At 49.2% G+C, this 17,983-nt stretch overlaps 5 protein-coding genes; 4 read left to right on the top strand and 1 right to left on the bottom strand.

Moving 5' to 3' along the window:
- Nucleotides 1-2,357: 2,357 nt before the first annotated feature.
- FFUJ_00935 (probable methylenetetrahydrofolate dehydrogenase (NAD+)) lies at nucleotides 2,358-3,508 on the top strand (the record flags this gene model as incomplete). XM_023569530.1 has 3 exons in its annotated part: nucleotides 2,358-2,560; nucleotides 2,647-3,379; nucleotides 3,428-3,508. 3 exons carry the CDS (start codon nucleotides 2,358-2,360, stop codon nucleotides 3,506-3,508), a joined length of 1,017 nt encoding a protein of 338 aa, XP_023424591.1.
- Nucleotides 3,509-5,659: 2,151 nt separating this feature from the next.
- On the top strand, nucleotides 5,660-8,421 carry FFUJ_00936 (uncharacterized protein; the record flags this gene model as incomplete). XM_023569518.1 has 2 exons in its annotated part: nucleotides 5,660-6,400; nucleotides 6,457-8,421. 2 exons carry the CDS (start codon nucleotides 5,660-5,662, stop codon nucleotides 8,419-8,421), a joined length of 2,706 nt encoding a protein of 901 aa, XP_023424590.1.
- Nucleotides 8,422-9,327: 906 nt separating this feature from the next.
- On the top strand, nucleotides 9,328-9,867 carry FFUJ_00937 (uncharacterized protein; the record flags this gene model as incomplete). The annotated part of the gene is made up of 1 exon (XM_023569507.1): nucleotides 9,328-9,867. The coding sequence occupies one exon, from the start codon at nucleotides 9,328-9,330 to the stop codon at nucleotides 9,865-9,867; it is 540 nt and encodes a 179-aa protein (XP_023424589.1).
- A 372-nt stretch (nucleotides 9,868-10,239) lies between these two features.
- FFUJ_00938 (related to Gop-2 protein) lies at nucleotides 10,240-11,297 on the bottom strand (the record flags this gene model as incomplete). XM_023569496.1 has 2 exons in its annotated part: nucleotides 10,240-11,094; nucleotides 11,250-11,297. 2 exons carry the CDS (start codon nucleotides 11,295-11,297, stop codon nucleotides 10,240-10,242), a joined length of 903 nt encoding a protein of 300 aa, XP_023424588.1.
- Nucleotides 11,298-13,135: 1,838 nt separating this feature from the next.
- Nucleotides 13,136-14,525, top strand: FFUJ_00939 (probable methionine adenosyltransferase ETH-1; the record flags this gene model as incomplete). XM_023569485.1 has 3 exons in its annotated part: nucleotides 13,136-13,219; nucleotides 13,343-14,008; nucleotides 14,064-14,525. 3 exons carry the CDS (start codon nucleotides 13,136-13,138, stop codon nucleotides 14,523-14,525), a joined length of 1,212 nt encoding a protein of 403 aa, XP_023424587.1.
- Between the last annotated feature and the right edge of the window lie 3,458 nt (nucleotides 14,526-17,983).

Below are 17,983 nucleotides of genomic sequence, written 5' to 3'. Positions count from 1 at the left end.
GGGCTAAAAGCGGCCCGTTGAAATGCAGTGTTACAGAGTCTCGGTGGCCGATAAGTTGATAACGTAGTAGCCTCCCAACGGTAACGATCGTTTTTGGCGGAACACTTGCTCTGCAATTATATATATTCAGAGGTTTTAATGTGAAGTACCCGACAAATATTTTGGTGTTTTAGATAAACAAACCATAAGCCCCTGACAGCTCCTGAATAGATAACCTTAAGTGTCGAGGCGTTGGTAATCAGTCAAGCGAGCGAGAAATGGCAGCCAATTTTCGGAGCTGAATTAACCGGCAGAGATAACGATTCAGACGAATGGTAGGAACTGATTTGCATGTGCTTTCTGACTTGGGGTTCCATGTCCTGTCTCAAAGAATGCAGGTCGGCAGACAAGACGCGTCCTCGCGTGGGCATGGCATGGCATGGCGAGATAAGGTCTGCTGCTGCAGCATCATCATCAGGCGTCCAGATGGGCGGTCATGTACCGAAGCTACTACAACGTACTAGCCTGGGGAGCTCCTAGCTGCAAGCCAAGCTGCTCACCTACGATAAGCTGGTCGTCCGTGGTCAAATATCCAACATGCCATTGGTCAGGGGTGCCAGGTGTGACGGGCTGCAGCAGGGCGATCAGACAAGAGCCGCGATAAGGGCACAAGGCTAATTACTGCGATCCCCGAGCCGCTATAGGGTGGCTTTTGTCCAGGGGCATTGACTAGCACCCAGTCGGTTGAGAGATAAGGCCGTGGTGGTGTTTGGAGCGATGAAATGTGAATCTCCGCGGAGCGAAAGGGTGGCGGGGTAGTGCCATATATATAGCATGTAGATTGGAGTCTTAGCGATAAAGGGAGAACAGCCTTTGGGACCAACGGAGATAAGAAGATGGTTCGAACTCGGAAACGACCTGATTCCTGGGCCAAAGCTCAAAGGATCGTACCAGATACGGCAAGGCGCTAGGGAGTTATCCTATCTTTTCGCGGGCGTTCTGATGCGGCGGCCACTGGTGTCGTGTCAAGATTTGGGGGGGCTCCGGATCGTCGGTACTCCGTACTGGGCAGTACAACACCAGGGACTGTTCACGAGAAATGACCTTTTGAAGGCTTTTGAATGGCTCGGCAGACTTTTCAATCTCCCTGGATTTTCATACTGTAGATAGGCAGTTCCATCGACCCATCCCTGATAACAGGATATAATAAGTGGTGATTAATAAATCACAAGAACCTTGAAAAAGCACATAAATAAGCACTTGCTTCTGCGCCCGTTCACCAGCTTCTCTAAAAATCTCTGTGGAATGCTCAGCGCAGTACAAAAAGACCTCGAAACTCCCCAAATCCCGAGTAACAGCGACTATCGAAAGCCATACAGCCACTGGGCGTCTCTGTGCGACCACTGAAAGCGCTGGAAAGTGATATTGAGTTCAGGGATCTGAGCCTTGGAACCTTCTGTGCCGTCCGCTTGGACGACCAGAAGCCAACACATATCTCAGCGGGTTTCTGCTGTCAATTCTTGCTCTTCTTTTTTTCTGGAAGAAGTGAAATCTTAGGCTGTCAACATTGGCACAGCGATAATTGGTTCCTATTGCAAAACAACGTCGAGGTTGTAAGTGGAACTCCTTGAGCGTTTAACAAGCGCCGAAATCGGCAGAAGCAGAAGCTAGAATCTTCAACTCGAATATGAACAATTACTTAGTTTTCGCGGCATAGCACCAATGGATGTCAATACAACACGCTTTACTCTGTCCACGACTGAGGCTCAGTAGACTTTTGATCAGTTTTGATTCTCCGAGTACCAAGATATCCTCGAAAATCTTGAATCTCTAGACCATTCCTCTGTAATTCTCACTTCTGGAACACTATCCCGCTAAGCCTTATGCAGTAAGAGGGGCTCTGTAAATGCTCGACTCTGACTGGATGACAGAAGGGTTCGAATTTTTTTGCGCAAACATTTTTCCTCCAAGATGCCCCTCCATAGTCACTCGGAGTTTTGTTTTCTTTGGTGGGGGGACAATTGCTTGTGATTAATTTGTTCTTCTTTCTCCTCAAACTTCCAGCTTCTGGTCAAAGTTGAACAAACCCATTTTCCTTAAGGTATGTGACCTTTCTGGAATGTCTCGGGCACTCCATCACGTGCCAAAGGCTCCTGTGACGGCATCATGCTTCCTTCCCCCCCCTCACCCCAAAAGATGCTGGTAGTACGGCTCATAGCCAGATTAGTGTGGGGATCTTTTCGGTGTGTTTGTTCACCTGGGAAAGACTTCGCATGAGAAGAGAACAGGAGAGAAGAAACAAGATTGAGAAGCAATACATGTGACTGACTATGAGATCTCAGATAGCAACCTGCTTCCGCAGTCTGAGAACCTTTACAATGGCTACCTCAACTGTCCCCAAGACCTGCAAGGTCATCACTGCTGAGACTATCGCCAAGGGTTACCTTGGTGAGGTCAAGGACACACTGGCCAAGATCCAAGGCGAGAACCCTTGCACTCCCACACTGGCTGCTTTCCTCGCCAACGGTGATCCCGCTGCCGTAAAGTACGCTGAGTGGTCCAAGAAGACTTGTGAAGAGAAGTGAGATATTCCTCTGTGTGGCTTGAATATCGCCCAGTCTATCGGGTGATGCTTGCCCCTCGACCTGGCGCTAATGCAAAACATAGCGGATTCAACTTTGACCTCCGAACTGTGGACAAGGAGCTTCTCGAGGAGGAGATCATGAAGGCCAATGAAGACGACGATGTCGACGGCATGATTGTCTACTACCCCATCTTCCCCAACAACCCTTCTCACGACAAGTACATCCAGGAGTCGGTTGACCTTGGAAAGGACGTTGAGGGTCTTCGACACAAGCACATCCATAACATGTACCACAACATTCGCTTCATTGACCCTCCTGAGAACCGCAAGAAGTCCATCCTTCCTTGCACTCCTCTCGCTGTTGTCAAGATCCTTGAGTATTTGCAGATCTACAACCCCATCCTGGCTTCCGGGAACCGACTTTTCGGAAAGACTATCACTGTCATCAACAGATCCGAGGTCAACGGCCGACCTCTTGCTGCCCTCCTCGCCAACGATGGCGCCACCGTCTACTCCGTCGACGTCACTGGTGTCCAGATCTTCACCCGAGGAGAGGGCATCAAGAAGGCCCGCCACCAGGTCGAGGACAAGGAGGGTTGGAAGCTCGAGGACTGTCTTCCACTCAGTGACGTTGTCATCGGAGGAGTCCCCGTCGAGTCTTTCAAGGTACCCACCGAGCTCATCCGCGATGGTGCTGTCTGCATCAACTTTTCCTCGTACAGAAACTTTGATGGTCCCGCCATCAAGGAGAAGGCCTCCATCTACGTGCCGTCCGTCGGCAAGGTTACAATTGCTATCCTCTTGAGAAACTTGGTTGTAAGTGCCCTCCACCATATGACAAAATTTGTGATACTGACCAGTCAGCGCCTCATTGCCAACCGACCCTCCAAGGATGAGTCGCAGAAGAGCGTCGAGGCCCGAGCTGAGGCTTTCGCCGACGACTAAATGCTTCCACACGCAAAAGAAAAGACGTTTTGAAAGAAGGTTATGATTGCTTTGAACTAGACTATGGAAAACGAAACACGACGGGGCTGATACGTCCTGTAAAAGGAAATGCATTTTATAGGAGTTGTCATAGATGGGATATATCAAAAAGCTGGGATGACGGCATGATTGGAAAGACATGTGCAACATGAACCCTTGCGTGAACGTCGTGAGCGTGTGTGGCATTGTTTCACGAACCAGTAAAACAATAAAAGACGGGCAGCTGATTGTTTCACAGTTCATCATATGATCTATTTTGGTATTCCTGAGTTATTATCTGGGCAATGTAGGTGTTGCTCATCTGCATATGCTCTCGGGAGCGTCTATTATTGAAGAAGGGCAGTTCTGGGCGGCGCCATCGTCTTTGATGTCGATATCGAGAAATGGTTGGTCTATCTTTTCGTAACACCATGGAGTGTACGACGTTACTGCATCTACACAGATTCCCCATTGACTCCGCTCGGGGGGTTATCGCTCTAAAACACTAATTCTTGTTGCTTTTCTTCCTATTGACTAGAGTACTTGGTGTTTTGTCGGCCTGCTGTCATGAATGGAACAGGTGGCTACTCATCCTAGGGTAGTAAAGTTTAATTAAGATGTTCGCTACATGTTCTGGAAACTTTCCTAATTAGGCATATCACAGCTGAAGCGGTGGGTTGAGCTGGCGCCCCTATCTTCAATAAGTCCTTGCGTCTTCCAGGTTTCTTGATCCTTAATCCCGGTCCATAACTGGAATGGAAATTACTTGGTGCAACATATTGATCAACTTAGTTTATCCATAGTACCGGAGTATACAACCTAATTGGAGGATAGGCCACATATCGTCATGTACTATTGCAGGTATTCTCGTATCCCTTTCTTTTCAGGAGGACAGCGTGTAGAGGCAGTTGTGTCTTGCGTGTGGTGTTTAGACTTTCACTGCAGATCTTTGTACTACGCGAAGCCTTTGGCCCTTTTATTGTTCATTGCCGGTCTCTTCACTACGCGCGGCGTCACGAACCATTGTTTCAATCTTTGGTTTACTGCATTTTGGTAGCCACCAATCAAAGCCTCAGGATGGGACTAGAGCAAAACTAAACGCCTGAGACAAGCAGCAAAACAAGGCGGGATCCCCCATATTTCCCGTTTTGCTCAACGGCTTAGTGGTCATTTTTTCGGGTCAGTCCCTTGATTTAGCAGCGGCTCACTGCATCTAAAACTGGGCGCCGACGCCAAAGATTGAAGAGTGCATTCCAAGGTTTTGTTCGTCATTGTTGAAACTGCGCAATTGAGTTTCTGTTGATCACCTGAAGTCGGCAGCCTCTTCATAAAGTCCTCATGAACAAGCATCATCGTACTCGATTTTTATGACTCTGCCATTGTTTACCTTACCTACTAAGGCATTATAAGCATCCATTCATTGTTAAACTGTGGAGTTCATAGAAGTCTGTTAAGAGGCCCGGGCATCTGCAAGTTCAATTAAAAGGGTACGTACCTCACTCGATTGCGGTTCGTTCAATTAATGGATGGAACCCCAACATCCATCACCACCTATCAGTCGCTCTTTCCGTCCATCCATTGCATTGCTTTTTTCCACATCCCAACTTTCCATTTGGATGCTCTCCTCACTCATTCCTCATGCCTAATTAGGTTTCTGGCTGACTGCGCCCTTTGCGAATAGAACCTTGTTCTTCGCTTTGCTCGGCTCTACATACTAAATCAACGACACGCTCATTCATTCATTCATTCGCTCGCTCGTTGCTCGCTCGCCTACGTCTTTTCTTTGTCTGATCGGCATCTCTACCTAATTTTTTGCGCCACGCTACTCTTCTTTTCGACTGGCAAACTCTCAGCCCCTCGAGACATTGTCTCTAATTCTGCCGAATCGCGGACGGCTCACACTCACATAAACAAGAAACACAACAAAGCCTCCGACAAGCCCACTCGCGTGCGCAACCGAGCTGAGACCGATACGTAGCGGCCTGTCCAAGTACCGTGTCCTAAAATTCAGCCGGTAGCTTCTTAGGCGCGCTTCGAGACGAGACATAATACTGCCGACCGAACATTCTACATACCGAGTACGAGTAACTCGACTGCCTCTCCTCTTGCATCAGCCAACCCGGTATAGAAATAATGGCAGCGCAGACCTTCCCCAACTATAGTCGCGATGTCCGCCATGGCAAGTCTGGCTCAGGTTCTTCACTGAACTACGGGCCAGTCCCTGGTTCACCGACACTCACGAATCCCGACATGATCTTGCCTGATTACGATTGCGATGTTTCCCTTGATGAGCGTTCACAGTCACCCATAAGGATGTGGAATAACGTTCAGACCAACGACATGCGATTCCACCTCCCTTCTTCGCAAAACCAATTTATCGCTGGACCAATTACCCCCTCAACGCCCATCATATATGGAAATGGAACTATGCTATCAGACATTGGCGAGGTGACAGAAGTCGAAAGCGTGGTAGGAAAAGGAGGACGCCGCGGTTCGGCGCATTTGTCCGTTTACAGCAATGATGATCATGTATTGGGCTCATCCCCAACAATAGGGGTAACTCGCATCAAGTCACGATCGCAAATTCTGCAGCGGGAGAGGAAATCTTCGATCGATTCCAACAGTACAATTACTTCGCAAGGCCGCGCTGCGCCTTTCGGGGATTTTGACGATTCTGTCAGCGTCGACGACCTCAACTTTCAGGGCGACGATGAGGAGAGCATGGCATCTTCATATGTTGAGGGCACAGCTGTACGAGAACCCAAGATTCCACGCATAGCTCGTACTCAGGAGGCTACGGAGCAGCGCTATTCGACCAGTTCTCTTAGTGATAGGGCAGAACAGATTCTGGCAAATGCCAAGCAAAGATTAACGGTGGGCTTCACATTGTCCGGCTAAACAATGAGTGCGCAATGCTAACAAGGCTACAGACGATGGAGGGCAACCTGTCAAGGGCAAGAAGCTCTTTATTCACTCCGATGTCCGATGGGTCAACCCCTTCTCCGCCAATCGTTCGACCTGCAACATCCTTGAGAGAGTCTACCATCCCTCTGAGTTCGAGTCAAGGGCACTCTAGAAATCTCAGCGAAACTAGTTCACAGAATGGTCTTGCCAGCCCAGGCTTCCCGCAACGCTCTGCTAGCGCATTGGGTGCTGCTGGAGGTTATCGACAGCCATTGACTTCATCTAGAAGTGCCGATGCTCTCGGGATTGGATACGGCGCCACCTCTCACAGGAGTCCCACGACTCTTGATCCCATGCTGGAAACTTTGAGTGAAGATGAAGGCGGTGCAAATGGAGACAGCCGACGCAGCTCTCATCTCTATAATCAGTTGAGCCCCACGTTCGGTTCCATGACGGATACAGATATGCCTCGGTCCGCATCTGTAGCTCAGGTTCGTGACTTGAAGCATCAGATGAAGGATCTGAGAGGAAAGATTTCCAGTCTCAAGGAGCAAGCACGGGCTGACAGCTTGAAACGCCGTAGTCTGCAGAGCCTCAGGACACCCAGTCCGTTTACTCACGCGAGATGGGATCAAGGACTTCCAGAGTCTCGAACATCACAAGAGACTACTCCGGAAACTCCCGCCTGGCAAGCGCCCTGGAACCAGGGGTCGCCTAAGGACAAAGCAAATGGTCAAATGTCACCTAAGGAGGACTCGAAGGAACCCTCTGAAGAATCAGGGAAAACGTTGGATGCTGGAGCTGAAGATGGCCCTCGCACCTCTGACGCACCGGACGTAGTTGTGGCTCAAGAGCAGAGCGTTTCGCCTCAATTTGAAGCGGAACCGGATCTTGGAGATGATGTTCAAGTGCAAACGCAAGTGCAAGTGCAAGAAAATGACGACATGAATGATGATGGCGAAACGTGGGAAGGAGATCTGGAACAAGAGGAGGACGATTTTAAGCAGGAGGGAAATGGTTACGGACTACACAATGGAGGGTACAACGACGATGCCGAGGATGACGATGACGACGAGTTTGTGGATTTTGAGAGCGAGAGTGGCGAGTCATCATATCATGATGCTTTTCAAACCCCCGTGTCTCACGAGGATCGGGAGGATGCCTTCGATTACGAGCACTTTTTCCTTCACTCGGCAATGGGAACAATGAGCCAGCATCGACGAGAGAGCTGGAGCAGTGTGAGCTCTGGTGATTCCGTTGAGACAACTCGCGGCCCTATCGTTGCCCCCACTTCTGCACCCGATTCTGATTCTGATCATGAAAGGAGGCCGAGCGTTGATACTATGTCGTCCTTTAATAGTTTTGCCACAGCCACCGAAGGCCGTTTGAGTCGCAACTCGGAATTTGAGGATGCCACAGAGACCATCGTCATCATGCCCGCAGATTCGGATGCGCCCCTGAGCTCGAAACGGGCAACATTTGGTAACTTCAAATTCCCCCGATCAGGAGCCCCTTCGAGAAATGGCTCTGTCGATTATCACCAAAGTCATCCCCGACGTAATACCGTGGTTCGTCGACCTAGTAGCAGCGCAGCTACTTACGCACGCCATCGGCCTTCGATGTCATCTTTCGGGTCCACAGGAACAAACCGAAGCTTTCCTCTCGTAGACAAGTCTAAGGGAACCAACGGGATTTTGACGCCGACAGGTACCCCCGGGGGATCACCCGACTCGGAGCTCAGGCAGATATCTGAAAGTCTCCTCAATGAAGCTGCCGGGTTGGGCGGTATTGAAGGTGGACAAAAGAACGGCAATACTTCCGCTGTACAGGGGCTTGACAAGGAAAGTCAGATCTTGGTCGAGAGACTTGTGGCCAGTCTTGGGAAGTGTGTCCTAGGGTTGACAGAGTCATCAAGAGCTGGTACGGAGGCACGCATGTACCGCAGGAGAATTGATGCTGCGCGACGTATTCTTGAGGGGCTTGAAGAGTAAGTACACTTTCCCGAATACTTCTATCAGGCCAAGTATCGTATCCCGAAGCGGTTGTATTTTTCTTGCATGGCGCTTTACATGGAGGTGGATAGGGATATTATCACACATGATGATGCTCTGGTTTTGAGCAGACGGAGTTCAGGCCTGTCTTGGATGAGACCAGGTTATTTTCGATACCCTTCGAGTCTAGCGGTTTGCTTCCTTATTTATTCTTAAACTCATGACCTTTACAGGACTTTTTTATAGCTTCAATCACGACATATTTCATCTATCAATTCATGGCACTCAGAGTGTCTCTGGCATACTTACGTGCTGTTTGCGCATGTTGGTCCGTGCTATGACCTTGATCCTTTAGACCCTTACTTAATTAAGGTAGGTAAGATTGCACCATTTTGCATGTGATAGACTCAGATCAGTTCAGAAAGGTGAATGTGATCGAACAACTAGATTACAGGCTATTAATTGCTATGTTATAGTTCATAGATCCCCATTTCTATTTGCTTAAGCTATCCTATCATATCGTGGTCCTCGTCGTCGTACTAGTTCCTTGTAGACGTCTTTTAACGCTCGTGCTGATATTCCAGAGCAGAACTATCCTACTCAGCTTAGGATAAAATCAATTATGCAGAGAGTAGTCTGATGAAAATCCACAGTGCAGTAATATCCCTATCAGAACTCGAGTAAATACCAGGCCATTTCAGATATCAAGTCACGTTCCAGAAAACAAAGGGCCAAGCAGTAATTAATGCTTACCGGAGCTGGGTATCTTAGACCGCAACTTTCCCTTCACATCTACCCTGGACGCTCGCACAGAAAAGCCACGAAACAACATTTCCCCCACCAGCGTCAACAAACTCAAACCCAAACCTTACACCGACAAGATCCCCATCACAAATTATCGCCGAAATGCCCTCCGTGGAACCTCCAACCCTGGCAACGCACCTCCTCACAGCGCTGCTCCCCCCAGAGCTCGCCGATTCTATTCAAAAGCACATCCTGCACCCACGCTCGCCCGTCCAAATCATCGCGCGCAACGTTCTCGACCAGGCGCAGAGTCTTCTTGACACGGCTGCGCCTCTTCTCGAGCCTCTATTTGATCGCGTCATGATCTTGCTAGCAGAAAACCAAGGCCTCGTCGGTGTGATTGCATCGCTGGTTGTGCTTGCTACTGTTGTAATAATTCTCAATTGGATTCGTCGTCTGCTCATGTGGTGGACTCGCATGGCTATGCGCATCGCGACTTGGGCTTTTCTACTTGCTCTTGCAGCGTGGATCTGGGAGCGTGGTGTCTTTGAGAGCGCAAGGGACATGGCTGTCATGGGCGGCAAGATCGTGGGATACCTGGCCGTCATCAAGGATGTTTGGCTGCAGGAGTATGATCGCTACGAGGCGCAACAGGGCATGGCTGGGACCAGAGGCACGGCTTCCGGACGACGATCGAGATAAACAACGTCCATACAGAAAAAAAATATATGCGGACAGCGAATACACAGCAATGGCTGTTTGGCATAGGACCCGACACATTTTGAATACCCCCAGAAGACGGAACATCAAGGAAAGCGCCACCAAAAAACAGAGCATGGGTATATCATGACCACACAACACAACTCATCCATCAGCATCATTCTTATGATTTATCACGAAAGAGGTGGAAGGGGCAGGTTAGGAAAAAGAGCGAGACTGTGACACATCACGTCCAAGCTCAATTCTATCTCAGACCATGAGAAGCAATCAGTAACGCCGGCGCTATGCAATACTACTATCAAGATACCACAGATTCCCCTTTCCCCAGGTTCTCCATTTGCCATTATATCCACACTAGTCATCATGATCCTCATATTCCTCATCGTGGGGCTCTTTGGGATCCTGAGCTTCGTGGAACTGTATGCAGTCATCAATGTAGCTCAGAATAGCACCAACGCTGTCCTCGTTGGTCACGTCTAGCCTGAGATAGTTGATCATGCTGAAGCTCTCGATCAGGCCAGCCACAGCTCGGTTCAGTCGTCGGAAACTAGCACCTTTCATCACTTGTTCCTTCTCGTCAGGTGCCTTTGACTCGTCATCTTCGGCTTCAGGACCCTCTGTAACACGACGCGCACGCTCGATGGGGTCATCGTCGAGCAGACCTACGTCGGGTGTAAGGAAGCGCTTGAGATCCTTCTTCTTCACTTGGCCCTTGACGAGATCCATCTTGGATAGAATGTTGATGTGTGGCACCTCGAGCATGAGCATGGCACTCATAGCACTAAGAGTACCAGAGAAAAACTTTGCTCGATCGACGACGAACGTGGCTTCGAGGAGATAGACAGCGGCCATGCGGATATCAAGAGAGCCCGGCTGGGACAGAAATTTGACCAGAGCGGGTAGAATAGGGACATGTGTGTATAATTCGATCTGGCCAGGCATGTCGAAGATAATGAGATATTCTTCAGTTAGACTGTCGAGAGCTTCAGTCAACCAGTCGAGGTTCTCCATAAGGAACTCAAAGCAATATATCAGGCCACCGTTAGGTCCGAGGCCAACTTCCTCCATAGCATCTTTGAGAGAAATAAGTTCTTTAATGTCGAGATCTGGTTCATGCTCAAATGATTCGGCGGCAGGGTCAAGGTTAATGTAAAAGGCAGAACGGCGATTAAGATTAAGATGAGTGATGAGGGCGGCGCAGAAAGTAGACTAGACGCGACAGAATGCAAAGTTAGTTGGGGCGCATTGATGAATGTTGGGAACAAAAAAACAGCACGCGATCCAGGACAGCATGATGAGAACGATGATGCAACAAGAGGCGGTATTGTAGAACAGAGGCAAAAGCAGGGGGCAGTTCCACGTACCTTGCCCGCGCCCGCTGGGCCCATGATCATGGCACCGAACTTGCTCATGTTGAAGATACTAAGATGTTGTATGTTGTTCGTTTTGTTTTAAAAACAAGGGCCGAGATAGCTCCAGGGTCGAGGCTACCAGGTAGCTACAGATTCTAAGCAGCCCCGCTTGCTTGATATAGAGGGGAGCCGAAGCGGCAGAAGAGTATGACAGAAAGGGATAGCTCTGCACCGTATGGCCAAGGTTCAACGTCGGTTATATCTCGTTGTTTGGAAATCGACGAGGATTACACTTCTCGATGTGGTGACGGTGACGAGCTTGTAAGAGGTAGTGAATTTTGATATGTTCTGGAAGGGAACCTGAATGGTGGGGTAAAAGTTCGGATTTTTTCACACCTTCTTTTCCTCGCCGTTTTTGCCCCTCCTGCTCCGGCGCCATTAAAAAAAAAAGTCGTTTCTCAGCCTCTTTTTTCGTTTCTGGCCTCTCGTGTGAAGCTATCTGCCCCGCCATTACTGTACATGTACTAGGTTATCATGCCTAGACTCGGGGCCATCATGATAACTTTTTTACGTTAGTAGAGACAGACACCTTTTCATCGACATCCACTCGACTATCTTCTCCGGATGCTGGTGCACGTGTATGAAAATCCGTCAGGGAATTGGTCAAGGATTATTCTTGGAAGGATTGCGGCTGATAGGTTCGGCAACTCTGGCCCATTATTCCTACAACCGGATATTCTACTTAGATGAGGGGATTGACGGGAAGCGGGGAGACGAGTACGAGTGAGGACGGATTGCAACTGCATTGATGAGCTCGGGTTAGCGAGAGGGTGCAAGAAAAGCGAGATTAACATGTAGAGTCAAGACCTCAACAACTCAACCTATGAGAAGCCCCATACTCAGACTTAGACTAGGTACCTTAAGTAATTGAAGCTTAGGAATACTTTTGAGTAATTACTCGTAAAAGAGAAAATGGACATTACACAATCAACACTGAGAAGGACATATGCTTTCTTGTATTCCGAACACTGGCAGGCACTTTCTGCAACTGACGGCAGGTGCGATGGCGCAATACTGCCGCAAATTTCGGCTTCCGAAGAACGTGCCTTTTCTCTCTTTCCCAGTGCCATTTACCCCTCCATCGCCAAGGGTAGCGGCCACCGAAAGCCACCACTGTGATAAGGAGTGTACCTGTGCTTCACGCTATTTCCCCATACTAATAAAGGTACCCTCTTATGACTTCGGGCCCTGTAGATTTGGATAATCGCGACCGAGGGCCGTTCAACAGAAAAAAAAAAAGAGCAGGCACTGTCTTTTTTTGTCGATCCCCACCTTTTTATTGAGAAGCCATTGTACTGTAGCATTGGGCAATATTTAATGGGTACATTGAGATTGTAGTCATATGGGCGTAAACCGAGTCATTGCACAAGTCGCGAGTAAGCTCATCCTGCCAGTTGTCTACAAGATCTGGAAGAAAGGACGAAAGAAAAAACTGCCCGAGCCAAGGCACTGACCTACATAAATCTCTCCGACCTTTTTGTAAGGAAAATTCACACCCCCCACTTCGCTCATAATAAAGCCTGCAACAACGTATTCGCACATCCCCCTCCTTCCCGCCTTTTTCTTTAAGGTACTACTACCTCCCGCTCCCGCTTCGAATCTTTTTCTGCTTTTCCCTTCTTCTTCATCCTCTTCCTACTTCCTCCCTTCTTCAGCGCCTTCTGTCTTTGGTATGTCCTTGTTCCAATTGCTCTCCATTGTCGACTCGCTCTAACATTCAGTCTTTTCAGTGACCTCAACCCCATCGTCACCAGATAAACAGACTTGTCCGGGTCTGCCCAGCTTTAACCGTCACCTCTTTCTCTCACATTCTTCTCCTTCTTGACCTAATCCTCACAATGTCTGCTACCAACGGCACCAACGGCGTTCACGCCGAGCTCTCCTCATGGAAGCACTACAACGAGGGTTCTTTCCTCTTCACTGTAGGTTCCTCCTGACCTTCCCATCGCGTAGCTCACATCTGAGCGATCCCTTATCGGATCTATCAATGTGACCTTGTACCGAGGTCTTATTATCCCGCAGTCCAGTCACTGACAATCAACCAGTCCGAGTCCGTCGGTGAGGGTCACCCCGACAAGATCGCTGATCAGGTTTCCGACGCTATCCTCGATGCTTGCCTTAGGGAGGACCCCCTCTCCAAGGTTGCTTGCGAGACTGCCACCAAGACCGGTATGATCATGGTCTTTGGTGAGATCACCACTCAGGCCAGGCTTGACTACCAGAAGGTTGTCCGTGACGCCATCAAGGACATTGGCTATGATGACTCTGCCAAGGGTTTTGACTACAAGACCTGTAACTTGCTCGTCGCCATTGAGCAGCAGTCTCCCGATATCGCTCAGGGCCTTCACTACGAGAAGGCTCTCGAGCAGCTCGGTGCTGGTGACCAGGGTATCATGTTCGGCTATGCCACTGACGAGACACCCGAGCTCTTCCCCCTCACTCTCCTCTTCGCCCACAAGCTGAACGCTGCCATGTCCGCTGCTCGCCGCGACGGTTCTCTGCCCTGGCTCCGACCCGACACCAAGACCCAGGTCACCATTGAGTACAAGCACGACAACGGTGCCGTTGTCCCTCAGCGCGTCCACACCGTTGTTGTCTCCGCTCAGCACTCTCCCGATATCTCCACTGAGGAGCTCCGCAAGGAGATCAAGGAGAAGATCATCAAGAAGGTCATCCCCGCCAAGTACCTCAGCGACGAGACCATCTACCACGTAAGTTTGCCAAAATACAACAAGGAACAAGAGAAAGTGCTAACTCTCCCTTCAGATCCAACCCTCTGGCCTCTTCATCATTGGTGGTCCCCAGGGTGACGCTGGTCTGACCGGCCGAAAGATCATCGTCGATACCTACGGTGGCTGGGGTGCCCACGGTGGTGGTGCTTTCTCCGGTAAGGATTTCTCCAAGGTCGATCGATCTGCTGCCTACGTCGGCCGATGGATTGCCAAGTCCCTCGTCAACGCCAAGCTCTGCCGACGTGCTCTTGTCCAGCTCTCCTACGCCATCGGTGTCGCTGAGCCTCTCTCCATCTACGTCGACTCCTATGGCACCTCCGAGAAGACCTCCGAGGAGCTTGTCCAGATCATCCGAGACAACTTCGACCTCCGACCTGGTGTCATTGTTCGTGAGCTCAACCTGGACCACCCTATCTACCTCCAGACTGCCAAGAACGGCCACTTCGGTACCAACCAGTCCTTCAGCTGGGAGCAGCCCAAGGAACTCAAGTTCTAAGTTGACCATTGACATTGTATCAAGTCACCCAAAGAGTATTCAACAGCTCTCTGCATGCATCTTGAAGATGTTTAATCAGTTCATTTGATTTAGCAAATATGGGCGGCGTACGGTTCTCAACGAAACCTGTGTATCTCCCACCGGAAGGGAGGACGGTCGGTTTCCGGCTTTATTTTGTTTATAATTTCTATCCAAAAATCCATTTCGGTTCTAAGGTAGTGGGGATTCTTTTGCGATATATACCAGGCACGGAGTGGGCGTCTTTCAACAAAGACATATTAGGGCAAACCTGCATTTGTGAGGCGAAGCAAAAAAAAGTCAACAGAGACTTGCATTTTAACGATACCACGACAAGGGAATGACAAAAAGACGACGCGTTCGTGTAAGAGCGGCGTTTTGACGAGGAAACAAAAGAACTTCAACATCTTTTTCTTTCCTGGATCTCTAGCCGAGCTGATGCAGTAGGCGGGCGAGACCATGACGCGGTGGAAGTTGGATGGATCATTGGCAAGAATGTCAGTTTTGGAGAGAAGTAACTGAAGTGAAGGGCTAGTGTTAGACATGCCCTGTCGCTGCGAATCGAGACAGCAGCTAGACCAAGAAAGAAATCACGTCAAGGGAATACTCGTTCAACATATGTTTGCTGTGAAGTCTGAAGTCTTCTGTCGAATACACAAATAGGTTGGTTGCGCTGTTACTGTCGAATAGTTGTCATGATGGTCTTGGCCACAAACGGAAACCCGAAACTCTCATAGCCACGGGGGGTAACGCCACAAAGACCCCCTCATCATGACAACCCATTGAACTATGCATGAGCTGGTACCATATATAACGTCCTGACATCGCTTGGTATTCTCTAAGACTGAATCTCCCGTAATTGAACTGGGGTAACCGATAGGGCCAGAAAGGTCCTGGCAACAGTAAGATGTTCCTGGACACAATCACTTCTTTCTTTGATATTGTGGAATTACTTGAAGTGATGTCACCCTTACCTCGAAAAGGATACTACTACGGACGATCTACGAGCTTGCGGCTGTGAAGTCGAGATAACAGTTTGTGAGTAAAGTGTGGTGAGGCAGCTTAACATGACTGCACAGTGGAGGCAGCTCGTTCAGCCAACGATGTCGGCACTTGACGAAAGGCTATGCTGAAGCCGACGTCGGACCATGATAACCAGGAGTGAAGTACTCAGCCAACTGGACCCTTGGATCAAGAATTGTCACAGGTGAAACGACCTTTCCTTAGTCCTTCTAGTTGTTTTAGATGTAAACATTGTAGCTGATGCACAGCAGGCTTATACCCACAACATCAATAGCCACCTGTGAATATCGAGTGAAATGTACTCAAGCCCAGAACTGCTGGTATACTCTGCATTGCAGTGTGTCAAGAACCAGCAGGCCGGATGGGAAGAGGCTCGTCCCGGGTACGCCATTATAGCGTAGTCACTCTGCTGGTATTCTGGGCTTGGACGCTGAAGGTTAAGGCAGCATAGAAAGTGAGAATTGGGGCCGGGGGCCCAAGCTTGAATAGACAGCAGAACCGAGGAGATGGTTTGGCAGTCAAAAGGCTGCTTCGCTTAAACTGGTTATGGTTCTGCAGGAAGTAGGTATGACGCCGCGGACCTGGTAGACGTTGGTGACCAGCGCATGGACCTTTGTTTGTTTGTTGGGAAATTGAACGGGCAAGGTTTCCTTCGGCGAATTATACAGAGTGTGAGTGGGCAATATGATATTGTTTGTCGGTAAGGAGGTGGTGTGGTGTAGTTTCGTCCTAGACTGTCTGAAGGGTGTAAGTCCCCGAGATGCATCACGGCAGGGATGATGGATGGTTGTGACCGTTTGGAACATGCACTTGTCAGCCCAAGAGAGGAAGCTCGTAGGGAGGACGTATCTACTTTCTATTGTCGGCTGTCATGGGTACATTTGTGTTGGCTGAGGTGTACAGAAACCGAGTTTGAGTGTGCAAAAGTTGGAGGGAGAATGAGACTGTGGAGGTTGCGGAAGGCGGCAGGAGTCCGTAAATGTGGACCTGGGCCACGGGCGCTAAACCCGAAGTGGGCCTCAATAGGAAGCGAATAGGCGGCAGGTGTCGCCCGTGGTCGGTGCCTCGATTCAGCCCATTCTGTCGGGACTGCGGGCTGACAGGGGGGTTTTACCGGGGCTATTCGACAACAATACCAAGCGCGTCTGGGGACAATAGGAAGCAACAAGCCGCCAAGCCGCGCCCCGAAAGCCACCTTCACGCCTTCCGCGTCCGCATCGGCCAACCACGTTCCGCTAAAGGGTTCACTTTTCCAATGTCGGTCGTGACTGACTGATGTTCAATCTTAGAGTCAGCGCTTTACTGCACTGAGGTTGGTATTGATGACTTTGTCTTTAGAATGTGCTGATCATGAAGAAAAGGGATACAATACCTAAACGATCATCTACTAACAAGTAAGTACTAAGGTACTCAGAATGTAGGAAGGTTACAACCCTGATGGTTACTTCATTCAAGGCTTCTCTTGTTGGACTTATTCATACCGTGGCTACAGGTAGGTTAGTATTGTTGATCTCCGAAACCTTGCGTTGAAACTCCCCAATATCATATATGATAAAGGCTGGATTTTGTCTCAAAAGTTCTTTCGATTCTGTTGGCCAAAGTTTGATACCTGCACATTACCGTTTGGACTCATGCAGGTGATAAACCCAGAAGCAACGAGGACAAAATGAACATGTAACCATCCAACTGCTTCAATAGGAAATAAGACCCGCCAGCGAGAACAGGCAAGACATGAGAATGCACGCATAGGTTGTACCCTGATACAGGCTTTGACGTGACTACTTTGCCCTATCCGGTGCTAGAACCCATCCCATTCCATGGTGATGGTATTCGGTGGTAGGTGGTCATCGCGTTGGTTTCAGCCATCTTCTGCGTATGTGGAGGGGGCGCAGATAGAGTCTGATGAGAGAGATCAACAATACCCGTTTGAATGAGTCCGAAATCCTTCGCGAGAGCATATCCTGTGCACAGTACAATGCAGACATTGAACCCGGCCTGACGGACGTTAGTTTCGGCTGAGGCTGCAAGTCTCTTTTTTTCTTAGCTTGGCCACGCCATGGCACACGACATTATGCTATCCAACCTCTTGTGCTTGTGACATATCGTGCTGTGTTCATGTTGGTGGCTTGTACTTTTTTTAATTTTTTTTTTTTTTTTTTTTTACTTTGAATTAGGTAGATGTCAGTTATGCCTGAGCGCTATAGGATCCATTCTTCCTCCCGTGCCTATTATTGTGCCCTATTGTAGTTGCAGATGAAATGGTGGCTTACAAAGTCTCAGCCTGAAGTCGATGCATGCCATTTTCCCCTACACCCCCTTCTCCTGTGCAGGTAGATGGGATTCTTCTACAAATCTTGTTTGCTGTGAATTTCTTGTACTTCTCTCTCACTGCAGATATCACAACGCGGCTCCACGTA

Source organism: Fusarium fujikuroi, chromosome FFUJ_chr01, assembly GCF_900079805.1.
Source record: "Fusarium fujikuroi IMI 58289 draft genome, chromosome FFUJ_chr01".
NCBI classification, from domain to species: Eukaryota; Fungi; Ascomycota; class Sordariomycetes; order Hypocreales; family Nectriaceae; genus Fusarium; species Fusarium fujikuroi.
This window is presented reverse-complemented; position numbering and strand designations above follow the sequence as displayed.